The 24,303-nt window shown below is 46.9% G+C and overlaps 1 protein-coding gene across 2 annotated transcripts in view; it reads left to right on the plus strand.

Moving 5' to 3' along the window:
• The window catches only part of CLINT1 (clathrin interactor 1), a 565,784-nt gene that overhangs the window by 489,051 nt on the left and 52,430 nt on the right, over positions 1 to 24,303 (plus strand). For both annotated transcript variants that reach the window (XM_085617596.1, XM_085617597.1), the window contains exon 11: positions 10,283 to 10,487. In XM_085617596.1, coding sequence (XP_085473722.1) covers positions 10,283 to 10,487 — 205 coding nt within the window. The remainder of the gene's footprint in view (positions 1 to 10,282; positions 10,488 to 24,303) is intronic.

Genomic DNA, 24,303 nt, shown 5'->3' on the forward strand with positions numbered 1-24,303 from the left:
GTGCCTCCAAGTCATTCTCATTGTCCCAAGCTGGACGAATAGTGTGTTCTATGCAGACCTTCTACGCCTCTCACTTTGTCCCCCACTCCATCTTCTGAAATCGGAACTCCTCCCCCAACCCAAGTGGTAGGATCTGCTCCCCAATTCTCCAGAGCCTTCGCCTTCATGCCTGAAGATTGAATGGTGGGCACCTGAGCTCCTTCCAATTTCCAACAGAGTTGGTCGATATGGATCAATCTACTTGTCACCCCTCCATTAAAACAGTCTACTTTGGGATGTGGAATAGGTTTTTTGCTTGGTGTGTGGAGCACAAGGTGGTGCCTTTCTGATGTCCTCTTGTTCAGGCTCTCGCTAGCACAGCAAGGCCTGTACAATGGGCACAGTCAAAGCTTACATCTAATTTATTTCAGCCTTCCTTTACCTCTCAAACTAGCCATCCCTATTCATATCCCCAACAGTGATGATATTTCTGAAGGGAGTGGCAAACGTGTTTCCACCTGCCCCTTTTGTAATGTCCCAATAAGACCTGAATCATCTGTCAACATTTTTATGGTACTTTGAGCCCCTTTACAGTTGCTAGTTGAGATTGTTGACTGTGTTCCTTGTGGCCATTACCTCAGCAAGACATGTCCGTGAGTTGCAAGTACTGAGTGTCTGTCCTCCGTACACATGCTTCTTCCTGAGCAATCGGTCCTTTAGACTAAAGCAGCTTTCCTTCTACAGGTGGAGACCCATTTCCATCTGGGGCAGTCCATCATCTTCTTGCCCTTCCCTTCCTTTTTATTTCCACACAATCCCATCCAAAAGAGGGAGAGACTACATTTGTTGGACCCCAAAAGGGCAGTCAGTTTCTACAACAACTGTACCAAACAGATCAGGTCTGACAACCAATTCTTTGTCAGATACATAGGCCGCATCGTCCACAAGGATATTTTTTTAAATATGCGATGTTCTTGCTAAAGTGAGCCCCTTGAGAGAATCAAATAGCATTCCACCCGGACAAAATCTTCCATTTCAGCTCTGACAAGAGCTGTTCCCACAATTGAAATCTGCCAGGGGCCATAAGAATTTCCCTTCACACCTTTGCAAACATTGTCTGGACTCTGGTAAGAAGGAATGGCCATTTTGCAATTTCACTTCTCCAAGATTTCCTCCCTTGTCAATTCCTTCAGACCCACCACCTAGGGATGTACTGTTCTCTCTTAGGGGATCTCCATTGATAGTCCTACGTGTCTTAATAGTTCCACCCATGTGCAGGAATCCCAGGAACACTTTTCCATAGAATATCTTCTTAAGTGTAGACATTCTTCGCGTTTCTTCCGGAAGGCATACAGAAACACTTAGAACATAATGCGCAGCCTAAAAAACAGGCTCCATTGGAGAAATACTAAAGATTATACTTATAAAAAGGGTTAAAAGACCCCTGAATTATTATAGATTTGAAGTGAAAAGTTTATAAAACAACTTAAATCTCTTTCACAAACCCTTTTTTGTAAAATTAGAAGATGGACAGCAAGACAGTGTAGCCTCATAGGCTGCCATTATGTGAGTTTAAACCATGCCTGTGCCTTCAGGGACTCAGAAACCACCAGTATCCCATCACGCCTAGCAGGTCCCAGTTGCCTCCGTTATTTTTTCCGGCACCTGGTGACAGGCTCTTGAAGCATTGAGCTTGGCCTTTTAGGCTGGTTTTCTTCAAAATTGATTTGTGGAATTTTGTTTTCTTTGGTTCACTTGACTTCTTTTCATCATCCTCTCACTGTTTTAAGCCTTTTCTGATAGAAGTTTAAGGCATTTTGTCAATAGTTATGCATTCTCTGTTTGATAAGTGCCCTGCATGTGGGAGGTGAAAGATCAGATCCTGACGTCTGCATACTCCTTCCATCTACTCATGTTCCAGAGAAGTGCTAACACTGCAAGACGTTTTGTAATCGCACCCTGAGGGAGAGAAACAAAATTTGCTTTATTGGGACCGATGAATGGTCCAAGTCCAGTCTCAAGGTTAGACCTCGGAGCGAAGAGAGGATCAGTCCTCTACCAGGGCTCTTAAATCTGCCTCTGAGTGATCTGGAAGGTCCAAAAAGAGGGTGCCAGCCAGAAAACTGCATATTTGCCGGTTGACATAGAAATCGGGTACGGAACAGACTTGCTCGACATTCAGGAGTGGATCGGCATCGTGAATAAGGTGCAGATCAAAGGCAAGATGGACCTCATGCATGCTGAGAAGCGATGCGTCATCGAGGCCTCAGAGGAGATCACAGTCGAGGAGAAGGTTGACATCAAAATTCATCTAGACGTTGAGGACACAAAAAAAGAGGAGGAAAAAGATGCAAGTCTTTGTCACCTAATTCGGAGTACTTAAGGTACTACTCTCTCTCTTCTCCGATTGTACTGATTCTCCACCTCCCCCTCCTCTGCTTCCTCCTTCACCACCAACTCCACCTCCGGCGCCGACTGCTCCAGTGCCAGTGCCTCCGCCTGTAGCACCACCAAGGCTTAGATTGCGCTCCAGAACGTGCCATTGGTCACATCATCACAGGCATCATTCAAGGCATTCATCTTCCTCCAGACACTCACCATTGCAGGCATAGTTCACGGTACAGGACACGTACAACATCCAGACATCAATTAAGAGACACACCGTATTCATTTTACATCAGCTGGACAATATTCGCTGATGCTGACCAGTTCTCCACTGCTTCTCATCTCTCCGGTGGATGACATCACCCCATTCCAGGAGGTTCTGGTGAGAGATGCTGCAAAATGTAATGTTCAGATTTGTCTCTCCCCATACTTATCACATCTGTTATATATGAGACTACATCAGCGGTCGGCTTCAAGACTTCTGCTTCCATTGGTTCCAGGTCTTTTAGAACCAGCAATTGAACTGTTTCTGACCCCAGTTTTAACCGAAACAGCTCCTTTGAAGCTACAGAAAACATGCAGACCTCCTGAGCAAGATCCTCTTTTCTTCAGATCAGATCCACCTCTTTACCCCTTGGTCATTCTGGCGGCCAAGAAGCATCCTGCTTCTACCCCTACTTCTCCAATTCCTCCTGATAGGGAGAGCAAAACGTTGGACTCTGTGGGTCGCAAAGTTTGTTTCACTGCTGCAACCACTGTGAAAGCGGCCAGTGCTATTGTCCTCCTGGGTAGATATGATAGAGGCCTCTGGGACTATATCCATCAATTTGCAGACGACCTTCCCAGGGACAGAAGGGAAGACTTCCTGGAGATTGTTAATGAATAACTCATGATGTTCAACCAAGTCATTAGCGCCGCAGCAGACTTCTCCCTGTTAATAGCACATGAATATTGTTATGGCATTGCCTTAAGGCATTCCTGGCTCTGCCTTGCGTTTCTAAAACTAGAGTCTCAGCAAAGGATTTTGAATCTTCCTGTTTTTTGGGTCTACTCTTAGCCAGCCACACTGACGATGAGATGGCTCGCATGAAGTCTGAAATTGAGACTCTTAAGGCTGTTGGACTAGAAAGACCAAAAGAACAAAGGCATTTCTTCACGCCTTACCGACATTGGTTTCACCCTCATAGGGCTCAAACCCCTCATTGATACCAGAGACGCCAGCAGACGTAACAATGCCACAGTGACATATCAACAACAGCTGGTATGTCACCGTGGCATACCAGCAAGAGCATCAACGGCAATCTAGAGGGTGTTCTTCCCAACAGCTTCCTAAGGCGGTAAACCCACAACTGGCACCAAACCTTGAATCTTCCCTACCCCCTCTTCCGTTACCCACTCCAGTAGGGAGAAGCATCTCATTTTTTCTGGCAGAGTGACAAAAAAAACAAAGGATTCCTGGGTTCTGACTATTGTTCAAATCTCTGTCCTCCCCTGACCATACCACCAAAACCATCCAGCCATCATCTGTACATACTTCGGGAGGTAGTCATCATTTTGCTATAGAAGCGCGCAGTGGAGGGTGTCCCACCACAAACAAGTGTACAAGCATGTACTCCAGATACTTAATGGTGGAGAGAAAAAAAGACAAATTCAGACCCATTCCCGACTTAACCGTAGCCTCCAAATGAATTGGGCGAGAAAAGTTTTGAATGCAGGCATTACATCAGATCTATCCCCAACTACACCAGGGGGATTGGCTCTGTTCCATAGATCTCCAAGACGCGTATTTTCATGTGCCCCTCTTCAAGAAACATCACAGGTTCTTGAGGTTTATAGTGGTGCAGGACCACTATCAGGGCTGGAAAAATTCACTCGACCGCTCGCATTTGCGGGTCAGATTAATTCAGGACGAGCTATTTTTAGGTCCTACTCGCCCTTACTGGCGAGTAGGAATACAAACTGACACTTGACCTCTGCCTCTGAAAACAGGGGAAATGTGACAAGATAGCAAGATTTAAAGGCATCTTTATTGCTCACAAAGTAAATGAGCAATAAAAATGCTTTTAAAACTTGTTAACTTGTCACATTTGCTCAGCTTTCAGATTAGAGGTCAAGTGCATTTCAGTTGGGTCGAGGAGATTTTGTAGGTTACTAGACCTGCAGGTCTAGTGCATTTTTTATGATTTTTCGAGCCCTGACTATCAATACCAGGTCCTTCCACTTGGCCTCAAGGCAGCTTCCAGAACATCCTCTGAGTGCATGGCAGTAGTTGCTGTTCATCTCAGGAGGCACTAAATCTTTCTCTATCCCCATCTAGAAGATTGGCTAATCAAGGCATCAACTTCACAGGAAGCCCAGCGTAATTTAAACTGGACATGCAATGTCCTTCAATGGTTGAGTCTTCACATCAGCCACAGCAAGTCAATCTCCACCCGGGTTCAGACTCTGCAATACCTAAGGGCTGCCATCGACACACGGCAGGCAAGTGTCCTTCGGAGGAGAGACTTTCATCGATCCGTCGGAAGTGTCACTCTCTAATGAAAGCCTCTTATCCCACGGTGAGGACAGTGTCATCCCTCCTTGGCTCCATGGCCTCATGTATTTTCCGCACACCAAATGCACAGCTCCACATGTGTCCCCTGCTGGAATGTTTCAAAGAACAGTGGGAACACAAGATCCTTCTCTCCCCCTCCCCCCACCCCCTCATGTGAAGCAATCTGACATGGTGCTGCTCTATGATCAATCTCCTTCACGGGATGCCTTTCCACCAACAGGCTCCCTCTCAAGCCATAGTGACAGATGCATTGTTACTGAGGTGGGTAGCCCACATGTATCATCTCCAAATTCAAGATTCATGGTCTCCGAAGAAGGCGACACATCACATCAATCTCCTCGAGCTCCAGGCAGTCCACCTTGTGCTGAAAATGTTTCACCCATCATTCAAAACCCAGTCCCTGCCTGTTAAGACAAACAATACGACCACAATATATTACCTCAACAAGGGAGGTGGAGGGCAAGGGGGTCCAGACCTTTGTCCCACGAAGCCCAAGCAATTTGGAAATGGCTCATAACCAGAAACCTGCGTATCACAGCAACTCGCCTCCCAGGTGTGCAAAATATGCAGGCAGACGCCTTCAGCAGCATTCAGCAAGAAAATCGTGAATGGGTCCTTCACAGTGACGTCGTGCAAGATATCTTCCAGCTGTGGGGCTCTCAGCACATCGACTTGTTCGCCACTGCAGAAAACTAAAAATGCCAAGACTTTGCCTCAAGGTACCTCCTACCAGGGATTATAAGGAATGCCCTGTGGCTATTTTCTTTACACCTTTCCACCAATCCCTCTGATCCCGACAGTCCTCCTCAAGCTGTCCCACTTGAGAGCCTGACTCATCCCGATAGCCCTGGAGTGGCACATCAATGGTGGTTTACAGACCGCCTTCACCGGTCACAGCGTCCACATCTCAAGCTGCCATGCCAACCAGACCTGTTACCAAAGTTTGAAGGCCAGATGGTTCACCCCAATCTCTCCTCCTTGAATTTGGCCCCTGAGCTAGTGCAGTACGGGCACTTGAACTTGCCACAGGACTGCATGGACATCCTCCAGGAGGCTATACAGCCGTCAACCTGTTCTGTGTATTCCTTCAAGTGGAAGAGATTTTGCATTTGGTGTTCCTCTAAAAATATAGATCCTACTACTTGCCAGGTAGATATCATCTTCATTTGGCAAATTCTGGCTTCAAATTCTCTTCCAATGCAGGTCCACTTGGCTGCAGTGCTTAATTTGAGTCGCTGCTTTCTGGTGCTCAGCACTGGCACTTAATTGGTTTCCGGTGCTCAGCACTGGCACCTAATTGTCAACACCATACATAGAACAGTTACCACATAGTGGCACTGCTCATCTAATTTAGAGATGAGCAGAACAACGGTTGTTTAGGAATACAATACACATTAAAATTGCTAATTACCTGCCTCTCCAGCCATTCCTTTAGCATTGGGGACATGGAATAATCTGAACTGTCGCATTTATATGCGAGAGAGATGGTTAGTAGTTGTTTTGGCAGCGATGACGTGGGTGATGGGTAGTGCAAGTTGCAGTGACCTCCTGGTCAGAGTCCTGGCACTTAATACTTTACAAATTAAGCACTGCTTGGCTGCACTCACTTCCTACAGAAAATGTCCTTCACAAACCTCTTTTTAAATCCCAGTGATCAGGGCTAAAGAAGGGTTTCCCTCCTATTTGGCATCCTTCTACTCCCTGTGAGCTTAACATATTCCTTTCACGTCTCATGGAAGCCCCTTTTGAACCTTTTCATAAGGCATCCCTAGATTATCTCTCCTGGAAAGCATCTTTCCACGAAGCAATTACATCAGCCTGTAGGGGTAGCGAAATTCAGTTCTGATGTTCTCACAAGCCCTACACTGTCTTCCACTCTAGCAAGGTAGTTATGAGAACTCACTCTAAATTCCTCCCCAAGGTGGTTTCGGACTTTCATGTCAATCGGACAATTTCATTGCCAACTTTCTTTCAGCACCCTTCAACTGCAGTTGAAAGAACTCTTCATTCCCTGGATGTGAGCCGTTTCTTGAAGTTTTATCTAGACAAGACTCATGACATACGTTGATCGGACCAATTGTTTATAAATTATGGCCCAGCCCGTACAGGTGTAGCCACTTCCAAACAATCCCTCTCCCGATGTATAGTGTCCTGCATTTTCTTATGCTATCAAAAAGCCAACAAGACCTTATCAGCTAGACCTTAGGCCAATTCTACTAGAGGCAAAGCAGCTACTGCCGCTATGATGAGAGATGTCCCTATAACGGAGATCTGTAAAGCGGCTACATTGAGGTCTGTTCACACATTCACCAAGCTTTACTGTTTGGCTTCAGATGCTCGAGCAGACTCAATTAGGACAAGCTTCCCTCAGATATTTATTTGCTCACTTCAAGGTTCCTCTGTTATCCACCGCCCTTGGAGGGGATGGATGTGTGCTATTCCATTCATAACAGACTATATTATTGGGATTACCTATTACTAACTCATTCCTTCAAAAAGAACTGAGGCAACTGCCACCTGCTAGGCATGATGGGATGCTGGTGGTCTCGGAGTCTTTTTCGGGCGGGACACCTCTTTCTGTAATAGGTCTTGTTGGCAGAAGGCCTTGCCTCACTTCCTTTCCTAATGTTTAAAACTAGGAATCTCAGAATATATATATTTTTTAATAACAGACTTTATTGATGTTTTTGGTGGTACAACTCTGCCAGGGTGGGTAATCACATACATCAAGTTATAGTACATTACAGAATAGTAACCATGTTTCAAGACCTAAACAAAGGCATGATGGAAAACTAATAAGACAACTTTGGCACAGGATGCACCACTCCACAGAGGCTATCTGTCAAGTGTGTTCGGGTGGCAATGCTCAATGGGGTATTCTAGGGGATGTGCGGAGGGCAGATGTATGCCCCTATTGTCAGCCCAGTGCACTAGACCTCATGCTTCTTTGGGCAGCCCCGCGCCCTAAACACTATTTTCATCCCCATGCATTTGTCCATGGCACCTTTCCACCCACCCACCGATGGTGGTGGGGTCCCCTTCCAATGCTCGGCTATGTCCCGCTTGGCCAGTGTGAGCCCCAGGAACAGGAGGTGTTGCTTGTATCTCTTTCCCCCGATCCCATCTGGACTGTGTAAGAGAAACCACTTGGGTTCCAGGGCAAGCCCCCAAGACAGGACTTGTTCTAGGCATGAGGTTACATTATGCCAAAATGGCTGAAGTGCCCTGCAGCTCCATACTGTATGGAGGAAGGTCCCTGCCTCCTCCTCGCATCTGAGACAGGTGGAGGACGGTATGACATCCATACGCCAGAGGCGGGACCTCAAGTAGTACGCTATGTGCACATATTTAAATTGGATTAAACTGTACCGTGTTGCAGTGGTGGCACCCCGAGGACTTGCCAGGGCCTCTGTCCAGTTGTGGTCAGTAAGATCTGTAATGTCCCCTTCCCACGCCGTTCGTAGAGTGCCAAGTGTAGTTTGGTTATGTGCGATTAGTGTTTGTCAAATTTTGTGGGCCCCAGGTCTCCCATCAACAGATGCCCTTAGATTGGGTGAAACTCTGGCAGATCCGTCAGGGACTGGATGTGCGGTGTCAGTGCATGTCTAAACTGTAAAAATCTATAAAACTGACTGCGGTGGAGATAATATTCTGCTTGTAGCTGTTTAATGGACTCGAGTACCGTCCCTTTCATTATGTCCCATAATGTAGAGAGTCCAATAAGGTCTTGTGCTCGGAACCCTGGCAGTGTGGCGACCTGTCTAAGGTAGAATCCGTGATAGAGTGGGATTGCATGCTTCAGTCGCTTTTCTAGCCCATCCTCTTGACTGTGCGTCGCCATAATTGAATTACCGCTTTACACGTTGAAGGTAGGCGATCTAGATTTGTCTGACTATAGAGAAGGTCTAACAAAGTCTGGGAACCCTTTGCTCGTCTCTCAACTGCAAACCGGTTCCGTCTGCGTATTATACCACCACTCATTTATGTTGAGTAAGTAAAAGGCAGAGTAATAGGTGTATACATCAGCCACTCAGAATACTTTTTGATACAAATCTTTCCTTTAGGGACCAAACCAACTATCTCATATCCTCATGCTTTCACACACTTAAAATTCTGAAGAAAATCCTTCCCTTTCTACCATCAGACTCACATTAAAAATTGGTTACCTCATTGGTATTATCAAAACTAGATTATTGCAATACCCTTCATGTTGGAGCACAGCAGTGTGTTCGGAGTAGGCTCCTTAGACTGCAAATGCAGCAGTTAGGGTCCTGAAAAAAAAGTAAAAGTTTGAACCTGTGACTAAAGCTGGGGAAAGACCTTCTCTGGTTGCAAGTCAAATAAAGAGTTTCCTTTAAAGCACTCTGTATTGCCCACAAAGCAGTGCATCTTCAAGGCCCTGAATCTCTGATGAACACATTTTCATGTTACACCCCAAATAGACCTCTACGTTCTGCCACTGCTAAGAATCTGTCCGTTTTCCGCACCTGCAAAGGTTGAAGTTTCTCTCACGTCACATCATGTCTCTGGAATCAAATGCCAGAGTACTTAAGGAATACTTCTTAAAACTTGACTTTTAACTTTCCCTCTGTAGACTCTTTATCTGATCCTCTTTTCCTTGCATCACATGCAGCGCCAAGACGCCCTAGGGCATTAGCTGCTCTTTACAAATTAAAATCAAATCTTAAAGGCGCACACACTGTTTTAAACTCACATAATGGCAGCCTATGGGGCTACACTGTCCTGCTGCCCTTCATCTTCAACCTTTACAGAAAAGGGACTGTGAAAAGATTTAAACAAGTTCATAAAATGTAACTTCAAACTTGTACATATTCAGGGGTATTTTAACCCTTTTGTAGGTACAATCTGAACTATTTCTCCAATGTAACAGCGTTTTCTAGGCTGCACATTATGGTCTTAAGTGTCTACTCTAAGGAAATATTCTATAAAGAAGTGCTCTGGGATTCCCGCATGTGGATGGAACGATTCAAACGATTATGACTTCAATGGAGATTCCCCAACGAGTGAACTGTAGTTACAGGTAAGAAACTATTCCTTTGGTAATATATTCAACACTTGAAGAATCTGCAGGTAGAAGTATCGATCAGAAGAAAAAGTTACGTACGTTTACGTACGTTTGGGAACTGTCTTTCTGCTGATTACCAGTGAGTCTATTCACCCATGGACTTGATGAGCATTTCAAAACCTAGATCCTGCATGCGAAATGACGCTTTCTGGTGGGGCAACTGAATAAGTAATTCGCTTGTGTAGAAAACATCTTTTAGATATAGAAATAATTTTGAATCCTCTGTCTGTTAGCTAGTTCATTGATATTTCATTTGATGGTTCTACGCTTTCTTACAGCCTTTACAGAATATCCACACCGCTCTTCAGAAACCAAACCCACTATCTACACAAAGCATGGAGATGATGAGCAAGCATGAAGGCAAAACCCTACCACCAACCTGGTCTGACCCAAGTGTGAACATTAGCTTGGATAATTTGGTACCCGGTATGCAGCCCTGCAAACCAGCTCAGCCATCTCTCAACACCATAATCCAACAACAGAGTAAGTGATGTCTGATCTAGCACCAGTTTTCCTACTTGATTGGCTAATAAGCGAGAACGCATGACTAAAGTCTGAGGCAAGCCTTTTTTCTGCCCATAGATCACGGGTTGACCTTCTTCTGATAGTAGCCACCTTCCTGATCTCAGTACTTAAGACATCCCCCTTTGATCATGCAAACCTCCTGTCTAACACAGCTTCTTAGCCGTAAGCCAGTGGTATACCTTCATCACTGCAACCCGGCTCTTTCTAGAATTTCACGGGTTCCTTTTAACAAAGATGGGCCACCCCGGAGGGTTTCTGTGTGGTGAGACAGGACAAATCTACGGGGAGAGGAGGTGGCTTAGCCATAATTCACAATGCAGACCTAAGAGTCAAAACGGACCCTTTAAGTCGACCTGACTGCGAAGCGTTCCTTTTTTCCATTTCACTCAACCACAATCAGTCCTTCAAAGGGATTTTGTTATATCGTCCCCCTGGCCCACACTCGCGCTTCCTTCTGGCTTTGGAAGAATTTGTAGAATTATCTATAAACCACTCGGATTTCACAATTTTAGGAGATTTTAATTTCCATTTAGAGGACTTAGGGGATAAAGACACTTCCCAATTACTAGCTGACCTACAAGTGGCAGGCTTATCGCAACTGGTGAACGCCCCCACTCATCAAGCTGGACACACGCTGGATGGGCTGTTCACCAACAACCCCAAGCTTTTTCTCTCCTTAGTTAGTCCTGTGGTATGGTCAGATCATTCCGCGGTTATTTTTACCATCCAGGCTAACAATCGCAACCTCGTCAAATCCATGCCCCGCATTTCCATCAGCTCTAGAGCCTGGAATAATTTCGATCACCTATTTCCTTCCCAGACTCTAATAGACTCCCGGTACGAGGTTTCTCTTAATCCCAGCGCAACGTCCAGCAGATACCAGAAATGGATTTCTGATGCAGTTAACCATGTGGTCCCGGCCAAATCTTTTACTTCGAACAGGGCATCACCTTCTGCCCCGTGGTTCACGGACGATCTTCGCTTACAACGCCAACATTGTAGGAACCTGGAAAGGCGGTGGAGAAGGCATTATAACCCTGTCGATAGGCAGACCTATAAGGATGCCCTTGCACTGTACAAAAAATCTATTGTGAAGTGCAAGAGTATCTTTTTTCTCGCCCAAATTGAATCAGCTCAAAATTCAGCTAAAAAGTTGTACCAGGTAGTTGATGCCCTCTCCAACCCCCCTACAGGCCCTCTGACGGAACCTTCTCAAGTTCTGTGCAATGCGTTGGCCACCTTCTTTTTTACTAAGGTCGCCAAGATCTACTCATCATTCTCTCTCCCCGCTTGCTCTGTTGCTCCTGATCCCCCTCCATACTCGCCCAAGTTCACCAATTTTCTCCCGGTTTCAACTGAACACATTAGCAGGTTGGTCACTTCTATTAAATCTGGCTCCCCTTTGGACCCTTGCCCCTCCGTGATATTGAACACTCTCACTGAGGTTATAGCACCTCCCTTAACGGACCTCTGTAACTCCATCTTTCAAGCAGGTGTCTATCCGGAAGTCTGGAAAGAGGCAGTTATTAAACCTCTTTTGAAAAAACGTCTCTGGATCCTACTGATTCAGCCAGTTATAGGCCTATCGCCTGTCTACCATTCCCGGCCAAAATCTTCGAGTCAGCTATGAACCGGCAACTCTCCGACTTCATTGACCATCACAATCTTTTAGATGATACTCAATTTGGGTAATGCCACTCCCAAAGTCTATCTTGAAGGCCTAATACTGGGAAAACACGTCCGTGTCCTTTTCCCTTGGCCTCTCCTATTTATCCTTCTTGACTGTCTTTTGTAAAGTTCTTAAACCATGGCAGTTTATGATTGCCTTCTTAGGCTGCATTGTTGTCATTTATACCCTTGCCAAGCGTCATGGCACTGTTGGTTGTGTGCTTGCCTATGTATAAATTAATTTTATATTTCTGTAACACGAAGCTAGCCGAAAAGCAGCAGAGTGCTGTACAGGGTCATAGACAAGCATAAAGTTAACAAGTCATAGGGGATGTAGCTGGGTTGTGAAAGGTTCATGTATTATGTAATGTTCTTTAAAGAGATGAGTCTTCAACTCTTTCCTAAATTGGAACAGTGTTGGGGCGGTCCTAGCGGATACGGAGATTTTTTTTCGGGGCCTGGGTGCGTAGATAAAAAAGGCCTGTTGCCTTGTTTTTTCTTTTTTTTTTTACATTCCTTAGTGTACAGTTTAATGGTGTCTTGGCTGTCGGTGCAAAATAAGCGGGCTGCTAGTCCTGATGGCTTAGCAAAAGGCTTTTTAATTTTTTTTTATCTACCCTATAATTTATGATGAATTTGTCTAACTGCAGATCGCTAAGCTTTTGAATGTCTCGGGCAACAGTCAGCAATTTTTCAAAGCAACGGCTCCTGCATGTTGGCAGGTGCCAGCATCTGACTCCATGGCGATCTGGCTTAGCCTCCGGAATAAACAGTGCAGAGCTGTATGTAGGTGGCACACCTGTGCAATAACATCAGTTCCTTTCTTTCTGAGCCCTTAAAAACAGGATCAGAGCTCTGCCCCATCTTTTTTCTGTTTTCACTGATAGTGTGCTAGGGAACTGCCCGTTTAAACGTCAGTCTCCCCCACCCCTCCCTCCCTTGCCAACACACCCATCTCCCTTCTAAAATAATTGGCTTCTAACCTCCCTGTGACTGCCAGAAGCAAATGCCAGTCACTGATCCACACATCTGCGTGTGGTGTTTAGAGTCGGGGCACCACTTGGAGACATGCAAAAAATGCTCCATAATACATGAAGGCAATTAGGGGACAGGAGTGAAGCTATACGTCACTGAACACAGAGTGAGGTAGGTCATGCTCACAAAAGCAGATCCGTCAAAGTCCTGGTTTTGTTCCAGGTAGCCATCTTGTGCTAAGTCGAAGATAATGGTGAGGTACATGTCCTGCCTCAAGCGCAAGTTGAAACAGGACTCATCCTCCATCTCGCCAGTCCTCCCCTGGGAAGACATTGCACAGTACACATACCCAATCCCCCACTCAGCTGCCCACATCCAACTCTAAGCCATGTTGTCAGGCTGGTCCCTATGCAACCCAAATAACCTGGACTGTCTTTGACTGCACTGTAGATTGAGCCCTATTAGGAGGTCATGCTGTAACTTCTCAGGGAGGTGCAGGCTCCCATTGAACCACCTTTGGGCCTGACAGAGCTGCAGAAGCCCCCAGCTGGAATTTTGTCAGGGAGTTCAACCCTAACACCAACTGACCCCATTTTGCTGCTCCCTGCCAGCACCATCCCATACCTCTAGCGCCAGGGGCTTTGTAAGTTCCAGCCACCTTTGCACTGGCCCTGACTTCCAACAGCTCCAACATCAGACCTGACTCCAACCCGTTTCTGAGACGGAGCCAGTCTATGTATATTCCAGGCCTATGTCGCACTATGAAATTACCAAGGTGCTGCCCTGTCAGTATTGTCATAGGATAGGTCTCTGTTCAGATCAGATTCTGATGCCGTTCATGGGCTCCAAAATGTTATGCATGACAAGGTGATGAGAAAGCAGACAAATTGTGGCCTCTCCCTCCCCATTATTAAACTGATGCTGGCCAATGTTTAAATGTATAGAATGACACTGGCCTACTTACTTCCCCTGAGACCGCATTGTACCTTCAGCAACCACTCCCTCCCTTACCCACCCGCCCCAATGATTAAACTCTTTCATTGTAGTACACAGAGCAGCAGAAGTGCTAGTGTTAGCAAAACTGACACTACATCAGGACCCTTACCCCCTTGTAATGAGGCCCTGATGCAAACCTTGATTGCAAGTTGGTTTAAGTCATGTTCAACTCCCCCAGCAAGTTGCCCAGTAGCTGGGGGTCTGGCATTTTTGACACCATAACCTGACTTGCGAGGGCGTGGTCGTTCATGCTTCTAGCAAGATGAATCCCAATGCATTTCTCCTTTGCCAATGTGGGGAATCAAATATAGTAATGCGTTTTGGAAGAGGTTCTTCTACGAGCTTGGCGCAGAGGTCCCTGAACGCAGTCTGCCTGCTGAGACATTTCATGCACTTTTTGATATTGCCAGAAAGATGTTTCTAGCCATCTCTGCCAATTCCAAAAACACTATTACTCTGATATTCTTGAGGGACATGATACAACAAAATGCCTTGCAGGCAAGCCTCAACACGATGCAGCCATTGCATTACTTACAAGACTTTCAGGGGTCAGAAGGACATGGTGGTTGTAGAGGTCTTGGACACCGGCAAGGAGGACAGAAGTCCTCTTCTTCCTCTCTCTTGCCAACTGAAGCCAGTACACTTTGACCCCCCCCCCCCCCCCCCCCCCCCCATTGTCATGTGCAGCAGGCATCACAAATTCATTTTTTCCTGCCCAGCTGGCGTGCTAGAATGTCAAATCAGTGGGTGCTGCTGATCATTCAACACTTCCACCTCCCCTACACATTCACTCCCCTCACCTTCATAACCTCTCTTTACCTTATTTCACTTTCTATCAAAGGTCAGCAGATCTTTCCTTCCTCCATCCTTGTGCAAGAGGCCCTGTCGCTTCTGGGAAAGGGGATCAAAGAGGGTTCTGATAGAGACATCTAGCTGCAGATTTCTCACCTTTTGAATATTCCCCAGGTGTTAGACTGGAGCTGGAATGTTTTCGGCAGTTCCACTCCGCATTGGTAGGTGACATCATACTGCCCCCACCGATGTCATTGTGCTCCGGAAATGACGTGCAGGGTCTCTATAGGTGCCATTCCTGTGCCCCGACATCAGTTCTTACTTTCCACGCAACCAGACGTGAATCCGGAGTGCTCTCATATCTCTGAGACACTATCCCTCGATATTTCAGCAAATGTCCTATAGTGTTGAAGCCATGTCACCCCCTAAAACGACTCGTTTTAAACACTGTAGGGTCTTTCTCAAGCAAATGTTTGTGACCGATTCTTATCAGTTCTGCCTGTGGTGTCTGAGGTCGAGCCATGACTCCAAGGCATGCTGTGACTGCACGTCAATGAATCCGAAGAACATCCAGGACTGCGAGGCAAAACTTGACAACATCAAGCAGTACGAAGGCTAATTGCTTTAACTCGCGGTCCAAGTTTAAGGTTCGGTCCCGTTCCTGCTTCAGGAGTCACCAAACCAGCTCACAAGGCCAGTCTTCTTTGTGATTCAAATTGGCCGATATGGTTCCCGCAGTTGCTTCCGGCACAACCAGAGTTCTCTGTGCCTTCTGCCACTCCACAACAGATTGAAGAGTTCCTCCCAGCCATGCTCTGCCTCTTCTGATCCTTGCCGCTTCCCTTTGGTGTGCCTTCGGACCCAAAGGAATAGAGAGGGCGTCCACCTGGAGTACCGCCAGCAGGTTTGCCCTCAACGCCATTTGGACACTCTGAGTCCGTTACAACGCCTCTAGCTCCAGTCTTAACCCCTCCTGTGGGGGCATTTAGCTTACTTGGATCTGCGGGCTACCTGGTATGAGTCCATCCACAGAACCACCTCAAATTGGTACTGCTTTGGTATCTATTCAAAAGGTGAGTAATCTGCAGCAAGAAGTCTCTATCAGAGGAACAAGTTACTTAACTTTGGTAAAGCTTTTTCAGGTGGAGACTCTAAATAGCTGCAGATTCCTCAACAATCCTTAACGTTCTTTAATTGAACTTTTTATTAATAGGATACTAAGCCTGGGAATCTGCCCATGGGTCACACCAATTTACTTTTGGGGCTCGGCGTCTGGTAGTGCGACTGCTCTAGGAAGCAACTGATGTCAGCGCACAGGAGTGGCGCCTATATAGGCTCCGCATGTCATTTCCGGAGCGGAAGGTTGTCCTTGCGGAACTATATGGCACCACCTACTGGTGCACATAGGTACTGCTGAAAAGTTTCCTGATACAGTATGCCACCTGGGAAATATTCAAAAGGTGCGGACTCCAGCTAAATAGAATCTCTGCCAGAAAGAGTGTTACCGAACATAAGTAACTTGTTTATTTGGCACATGGAAACCTCACCGTTCAGATATTGGCTCAGTTCCTCGAGGAAGAACACCACCGTGTGAAAGGCTCTGAGGACTGGGAAGGAGGGACCATATCCTATCGGTAACTTTGAATACATGTTGATGGCTGAGGTTGGCCTTTCAGATGTTCCTAGCTTGTCTCCCTCTTGCGTGGGATCAGTAAACGTCAAGGTCTTTTGTAACTGAATGCAGTTTAGTGTACAATTCCATCTTTATCTCTTTTCCTTCCTGAAGAGAGAACTTCCACATTTTTCTAAAGCTCCACTTTTCCTATGCTTGTCAATAAAAAAAGAGCCCTGGTCCTGTAATATGGATTTGAAGAGGGAACCCTTGAGTTCATATGACTCTATGCATGACTAGTGTATGTGTAGTGTAGTTTGTATATGAAGAGAGGAATTGGATTGGATTTTCTATACTGCATTGCTGCCACTAATGTGCCTCTGTCTAGAGCTTGCCTTAAATAGCGGCAGGCGTGCATTTGTATGAATGGTTGCTTTATCTGCTGTACTGTATGTAATGCTTGCTAGTCAGGAATAATTGTCTAATTTAGTGCAAAATGGTGCTTTATCTGCATAGTAGCAAGGCAGAAATGGTGTGCATGGTTATAGAAAACCTTTGTGCGTGCTATATGGGTAGCATTAGTGTTATGCAAGAGTTCCTGAGTGGTGCGCATAACACATTGCTGTAACTTGCTACTGCTCGTATGCTTGCTTGTGTCATGAGGACATGACACAAGCACATGATGTAAGTCATTGTTTTTTTTTTTTTGTAATTTTAAATAAATTGGTGCAAGCTGGAGGTTCCACACATCATTGCTTCATCCAGTTTGGTGTGAACCGCAGTTGTTTACATGCATGGTTGTTTCTCTAATATGACTTGCCGCAGTATGGTAGGATGTCATAGCAAAAGTGTATGTTTTATATCAAATGATCCACATTGGCTTATATGCTATGCTATGCCAAAGGTATTCACGACTGGGTCACAATCAATTTATGTCCAGTTATAGCGTGGATCACCCATGTTAAAAGATGTTTACAAGCATAGTTCGACACAAGTTGAAGAATAGTTTTTTTCCATTTTCCCAGGCTTCATTCTCTAGGTTTTCTTTCTACTTCCTACTAGATAAAAGTAGAGAGAAAAATATTCAGCTAGGAGTGCCTTAAAGATGCTCATTAAAATTAAATTTAGGAGAACTGATTCTCTTAGTAGAAATGCTATTTTCTGCTTTCTAAGAATTTGCTGTAAATGGCAGCAATTTTGTTGCAGAAGAAATGGGAGATATTGTTGCAGAGATCCTGTGAAGGTGTGATCATGTTGGAGACAGCCATTGGTGAGGTGAAATCCTCTCCAGTGGTGAAGATTTCTTTGCTTCCATTGGTGCTGGCATTAGTGCGGTCCACCAGAGTGGTGCGTTTGGTAGTCTGTATGTTTTGATGGTAGTGTCTTAGGGCGGATTTGAATGTGCTCCTGTCTGCATTGTCCTGGCTCATTCTTCATTTGGGCTGCAGTTGTTTGCAGTGGTGTTTTATCAGTCTGCTGCTGAATAGTCGAACTTTGGGATGAAATTGCAGAAGTAGGTTTCAGCAAACCAGACTGGAGAGAGATGCCTTCATCTGCACACTAGTTGCACAAAGACCCCGGGAGATGACCCAACGGAGTTGCCTGAGTGAGATGTGCCTCCTAAGCCCACGCTAGGGGATGTTAGGCAGCGGTGCAGGACTCCAGGGTACCTCTACAACAATCAGTTCTGTGGCTATGGATCTCATCTTTCTGCAAGCAGATTTGAACAAAATTCCAGCATAGGTTAAAGTGATTGAGAAGGTGTCTTATCAACATCCAAAAAGAAAATATATTCAAGATGCTGTTTGAAGACTTCAGTTCTGTCTCCCCACAACTATCAACCAAGCATAGAGGATACCGACAGGCATCCCCGGGGTAACCATATATGAATAATTGAAATATCTAAAAGAGCTGAAGGCCATAGTGTTGGACTCTGTCGAAGAATTGATCCTTCTTTAATGCCCAAAGGTTGATCTCCATTTTCGGTATAGAGGGCACCCAGGATTCCTGTAGCACCCTCTAAGGCAGAGTGCCCCACCTTGCACAGATATTCAACTACTTAGACGGAAACGCTATCCTATAGGCTTCACGGAACCATGCTCTCCTCCTTTTCGACATTTGTCATTTATTGTTCCAGACATTTATGGTTCCAGACTTTACCCAGTGGTGCAGTAGTGACGCATATTTGAAACTGTCAAGACGGAACTTTAAAAGAAAGACGACATGCTCTCCCAGACTCATGAGAACCATCATAGATGGCAAGTCATTGACATTTCTGTCACCTGAAGGTATCTGAAGGGATGACAAATCACTGACTTATCCAGTATTAGGGGTGTCTTTCATAGATTCACATGCCTGAATCATTCCCCGTCGTCGAGACGGGAGCCTCCGGTACATAGAAAAGTAATGTCCTATAGACATACATAGAGAAAAATAGGCCTAAGGGCCTCCCCTTAGTGGCCTATCCTTGTCCTTATGTAAAAAGGACCAAACTCTTAGAGCCAGCCAATCAGCTAACACCTCCCTCTAGAACCTTCCTGACAGGAGCCTCAGTCTCTCAGATTTTCTACCGCACGTTGTGCTAGGGAGTCTCCAGCCTGAGTTCTCCTCAGGATTTCTTTCAAACCAGATTGTTCACTTTTTTAGTGACTTCTTTCTTCAAGGACTTGAACTGAGATTGCTTCAGGCCACTTCTTACTGCAGTGAGTGATTTCTTTCTTCTAAAACTTCTGGCATGTCGGACTCCCAGAAGAAGGCCCTTTTCAGGGCCTGCTCTTCATGTGGGAAGAAGAGGCTCCATGTGGACGACAAACATGACCTCTGCCTATATTGCCTTTATCCAGACCACGTGTCTAAGGACTGTAAAATATGCAGGTCTTTCCCTCACAAGACCTTGAGGGACAGAGAAGGTCGTCTGCTTATCTGGCTGGACAGGCTTAAGGACAGGGAGAGTGTGGTTTCCTCAGAGGAAAGCTTTTCAAGAACCTCTCAAGTCTCCCTGAAGAGGCCAAGAGTTGCATCTCCTGGCCCCTCAGACACTCCTCCTATGAAGGCACACAAGAAGTCTTCAGAGGCAAGATCTTCAAAATCTTCAGTGTCTGACAAGGACTCTCAGACTTTTAAGAAGCCTACCCAGTCGGCCAGCAAAATTGCGACAACCTCCTCAGCGCAAAAAAGAGTTGGGGCGCCAGGTCATGTCTCCACAGCGACGACAACTGTGTCAACGACGACTGCGTCGTCAGTCTTCTCGTCGACGACGACCACCCCTTCATCATCGTCAGCAGGTACACCTATTTCATCTATTATACTGCTAAAGCCGTCGTCGACGTCCAAGACTTCGTCGACGACGAAGATTAGCCCGTCGACGACGACTTCGTCGATGAGGAGCCCCCCGTCGACGGGGGAGTCGACGACGCAGACGTCGAAGAGGAAAACATCGTCGGCGGTGACACCGTCGACGAAGACCATGCCGTCGACGAGGGTATCGTCGACGGGGGATTCGTCGTCGTCCATAGATATTTCTGAGCCATGGAAGAAATCTAAACTAGTAGGAACGTCGTCTATGACCCTACCACCGTCGACAACAACACGGACGACAGCAGGGGATCCTGTACAAGGTTCTGGATCTGGCAAGCTGACAAGGCAACAGATTACTCCAGAAACAACGTCTCCAAGTAAGGTGCAAACGCATTTGCCTATGGAGATTCTTCAGAGTGAGGAGTCTGAAGAAGAATTCCTGGATCAGGCTACTTCCCCTTCTGAGCTGCATGTCAAATGTCAGAGCACGGACGAAGAACAGGAGGAGATGAGCTACCAGGAACTCCCTGTCCGGGAGCAGGTTCGCACGGAGGTCACCCCGATGGTATGCCTTCCCCTGTCGATTGTTAATGACCTCAAATACCTTATCCGGGACTACAAACAATGATTCCCGGAATCACCGGCGCTTGAGACAGGGGGCCCGGTGCCTACTACAAATCCACCAAAGACAGCCCCAACTCAAACACGACCAGCTACCCAGGTCCGCCAGGAGAAAGTGCATCCTCAAGTGATAGTCGTCGGATGAGGAGGCTGAAGAGATGGAAGAGGGGGAAGTCCAGGAAGACCAGACGGATCAGGATGAGGAAGAGGAGTATGTGGCCTCCTCCCCACCTTCCCCGCAACCGCGCCAAGCAGATTCACCGCCAGTGGATATTGGCGGTTTCCATAAGATAGTAGAAAGAGCAGCGACGCGGTTTCATATGGTGATGGAATCGACTGAGACTGAGTGCTTCTTGCATGACTTCAAGGAGCAGACAAAGAAGACGACTAAGTCAATCCCCATTATTGACTTTCTCTGGGATCAGGGAAAGAAACTGATGCTGACGCCGGCCTCCGTACCTGCGGTTGTTCCACGCCTGGATAAAAAGTACAAGGCTCCATCCACGGCGCCAGCTTGCCTTAATGGGCACCCGAAACCAGATTCGGTGGTAACCCAGGCGGCCCAGAAGAATTCTCGAAACCCTTCCTCTCCTCTGTCAGCCCCACCAGACAAGGAAGGCAGGAAGTTGGACACGATTGGTAAAAGGTTTTCAACCACGTCGGCAATGACCAGCAAGGTGGCCAACTCCATAGCCCTGTTAGGGCGTTATAACCGCCAACTTTGGGAAGATATAGCCCCATATTTAGCGGAGCTGCCAAGTGCAGTTCAAGAGGAGGTCAAGGCACTACTTACTGAGGGCCAAACCTCGGCGGCCGAGATCATGGATTGTGCCATAGATGTGGCCATGACAGGCTTTCGCCAACTGGCTGGAGCTGCAGTCCTGCGCCGTCAGGGATGGCTGAAGGCAACATCGTTCAGGCAGGAAGTGCAGACAAAGGTGCTGGACATGCCCTTCGACGGCCAACACCTTTTCGGAGATAAAATTGACGAGGCGCTCCAAGCTATCAAGAAGGACACTGATACGGCTAGAGCGCTTGGTACTTTACAGGCAAGGAATCAGTCCTTTCGAGGCAACAAGTCCAGAGGCCAGTCCTCCTATAGGGGATCCTATCAGAATAGGTCCTCGTATTCCTCCCAGAATAAATCCCAGTACCAGCAGAAACAACAACAAGGTCGTCAGGCTTCTTATGGGAGATCAAACTTCAGGGGCAAAAACCAGAAGAGGGGCACCGGCGGACGCCAGTGACCAGTTACTCCAGCCAGTCCAGCGACTATCTCCCTCATCAAAGATTGGAGGCAAATTGACCCATTTCCTAAAAAATTGGCATCTCATCACCACAGATCGATGGGTACTTCAATTAATAAGATTCGGCCATTCCCTGGAATTCACCACCAGCCCACCTGCAACCCCTCCCCGCAGGTTCCCACACAAACATCTGCGACTGCTACTCCGAGAAATATCTGCGATGTTGAAGAAAGGAGCGATCGAACGGGTTCCATCGTCTCAGAGGGAGAAAGGATTCTATTCCCGCTTCTTTCTTATACGCAAGAAGGAGAAGTGGAGGCCTATTCTAGACCTCAGGGCACTCAACTCTTTCCTCAAGAGTCAGTCGTTCAGGATGGTGACGATCCAAGAAATTCTGGGCATTCTAGAAAAAGGAGATTTCATGACATCGCTGGATCTTCAGGATGCCTACTATCACATCCCGATACTCAGGGGGCACAGAAAGTTTCTACGTTTCGAGGTGGCAGGACAGCACTACCAATTCAAGGTCCTGCCGTTTGGCCTCAAATCCGCTCCGCGGATTTTCACCAAGTGCCTTTCACCTGTGGCAGCTTTCCTGCGTCAAATGGGTCACCAAGTCTTCCCCTACCTCTACGACTGGCTGGTAAAGGCACCTTCAGCTGCAGGCGCAACCAAATCCTCCAACGCCTGCACCAATCTTTTCCAACATCTAGGATTGACTCTCAATCACCAGAAATCCTATATGTCCCCAACAAGAAGCATCACCTTCCTCGGGGCGACCTTGAACACGTAATGCGCAAGGGCATTCCCTTCAGAGGAAAGGAAAAACAAGATAATATCTCTGGCCACGGCTGTGGCATCAAGGAAGTCCCTAAGAGTTCGTACCTACAAATCACTCCTAGGAATGATGTCTTCTTGTATACTCCTCATCCCTCACTGCAGACTCCGGATGCGTCCATTGCAAGAAGCCCTCACGAACCAATGGACGCAGAGTACAGGTTCGTTCGAAGACATTGTGAGGATAACACCGCAAATTTCCAAGAGCCTGGAATGGTGGAGAAATCGCAGGAATTTGTCTATAGGACTACCATTCCTGCTTCCAGCAGCACCGCTGGTGATCACCACCGATGCATCCCTGGAAGGCTGGGGAGCCGTCCTACAGGACCTCCAAGTAAGCGGCAAATGGACAGATCAGGAGAAGCATCTCCATATCAATCTTCTGGAATTGAGGGCTGTGCATCTGGCGCTGCAAGCCTTTTTACCACGCATCCAGAACTCCCAGGTGCTCGTCAGAACGGACAACACCACGACGATGCACTATCTCAACAAACAGGGAGGAACGCGTTCGCTCACTCTATCACGCGAATCGCAAAAGATCTGGAACTGGCTTGTTCTCCATGGGATCTCTCTCAGGGCGGACTATGTCCCGGGCAAGGACAACACCATTGCAGACGCCCTAAGCAGACAGAAATCCCTCTCCCACGAATGGGAGCTCGACGAGAATACGCTAGCTCAAATCTTCTCGGAATGGGGGGTCCCTGGAATCGACCTGTTTGCCACCCAGGAGAACGCCAAATGCCCAAACTACGCAAGCTGGCATCCCCAACCAAGGTCACTCGGAAATGCCTTTTCCATAGGCTGGTTCAGCGTATTTGCGTACGCTTTTCCGCCGTTTCCGATGATTTCCAGAGTCCTCAGGAAGATGAAGGCAGAGCCATGTACCCTGATCCTAATTGCTCCGTTCTGGCCGAGGCAGCACTGGTTCTCGGATCTTCATCGCCTCTCCATCAGGACACCGATTCGTCTGAAACAGCACCCGAACCTGCTGACAATGTCCAACGGGCAGGTGCAATACCCGAACCTGCAATCGCTCAGGTTATCGGCCTGGCTCCTGAGCACAGAGAGTTCTGTCATTTAAACATCCCGCAGGAATGCAGGGACGTGCTGGCAAAGGCGAGAGCGGACAGTACCAACAAAACCTACTCTCTCAAATGGAAACGATTCTGCGTATGGTGTTTAGAGAAAGGCCTGCGCCCACTCCATATCACACCTGAACAGATATTGCCATATCTACTACACTTGGCACAGTCGGGATTGGCGCATGCATCTATAAAGGTGCATCTGGCGGCCATTTCACGTTTCACCAGGACTTACAAAGGCCCGTCTCTCTGGTCCAGTAGGCTTATCAAACTGTTCCTAAAGGGACTATACAGGTCCTTCCCAAGACCTAGACGGGTCCCACCGACGTGGCACCTCAATTTGGTCCTTAACCAACTCATGAGGCACCCTTTTGAGCCCATTCATCGAGCTTCCATCAAGTACATTTCATGGAAAACGGCTCTGCTGCTCGCTATAACATCTGCCAGGAGAGTCAGCGAGCTTCAAGCTCTCTCCATTCAGGAGCCCTTCATGCAGTTCAAACAGGACAGGGTAGTGCTGAGGACAAATCCCAGATTCATACCGAAAGTGCCTTCAGACTTTCACCTCAATGAACCGGTGGTTCTCAGTTCCTTCTTTGCAAACCCTACCACGGCAGCAGAAAGGACGCTCCACTCTCTGGACCTCA

Source organism: Triturus cristatus, chromosome 7 (genome assembly GCF_964204655.1).
Source record: "Triturus cristatus chromosome 7, aTriCri1.1, whole genome shotgun sequence".
Classification (NCBI taxonomy): domain Eukaryota; kingdom Metazoa; phylum Chordata; class Amphibia; order Caudata; family Salamandridae; genus Triturus; species Triturus cristatus.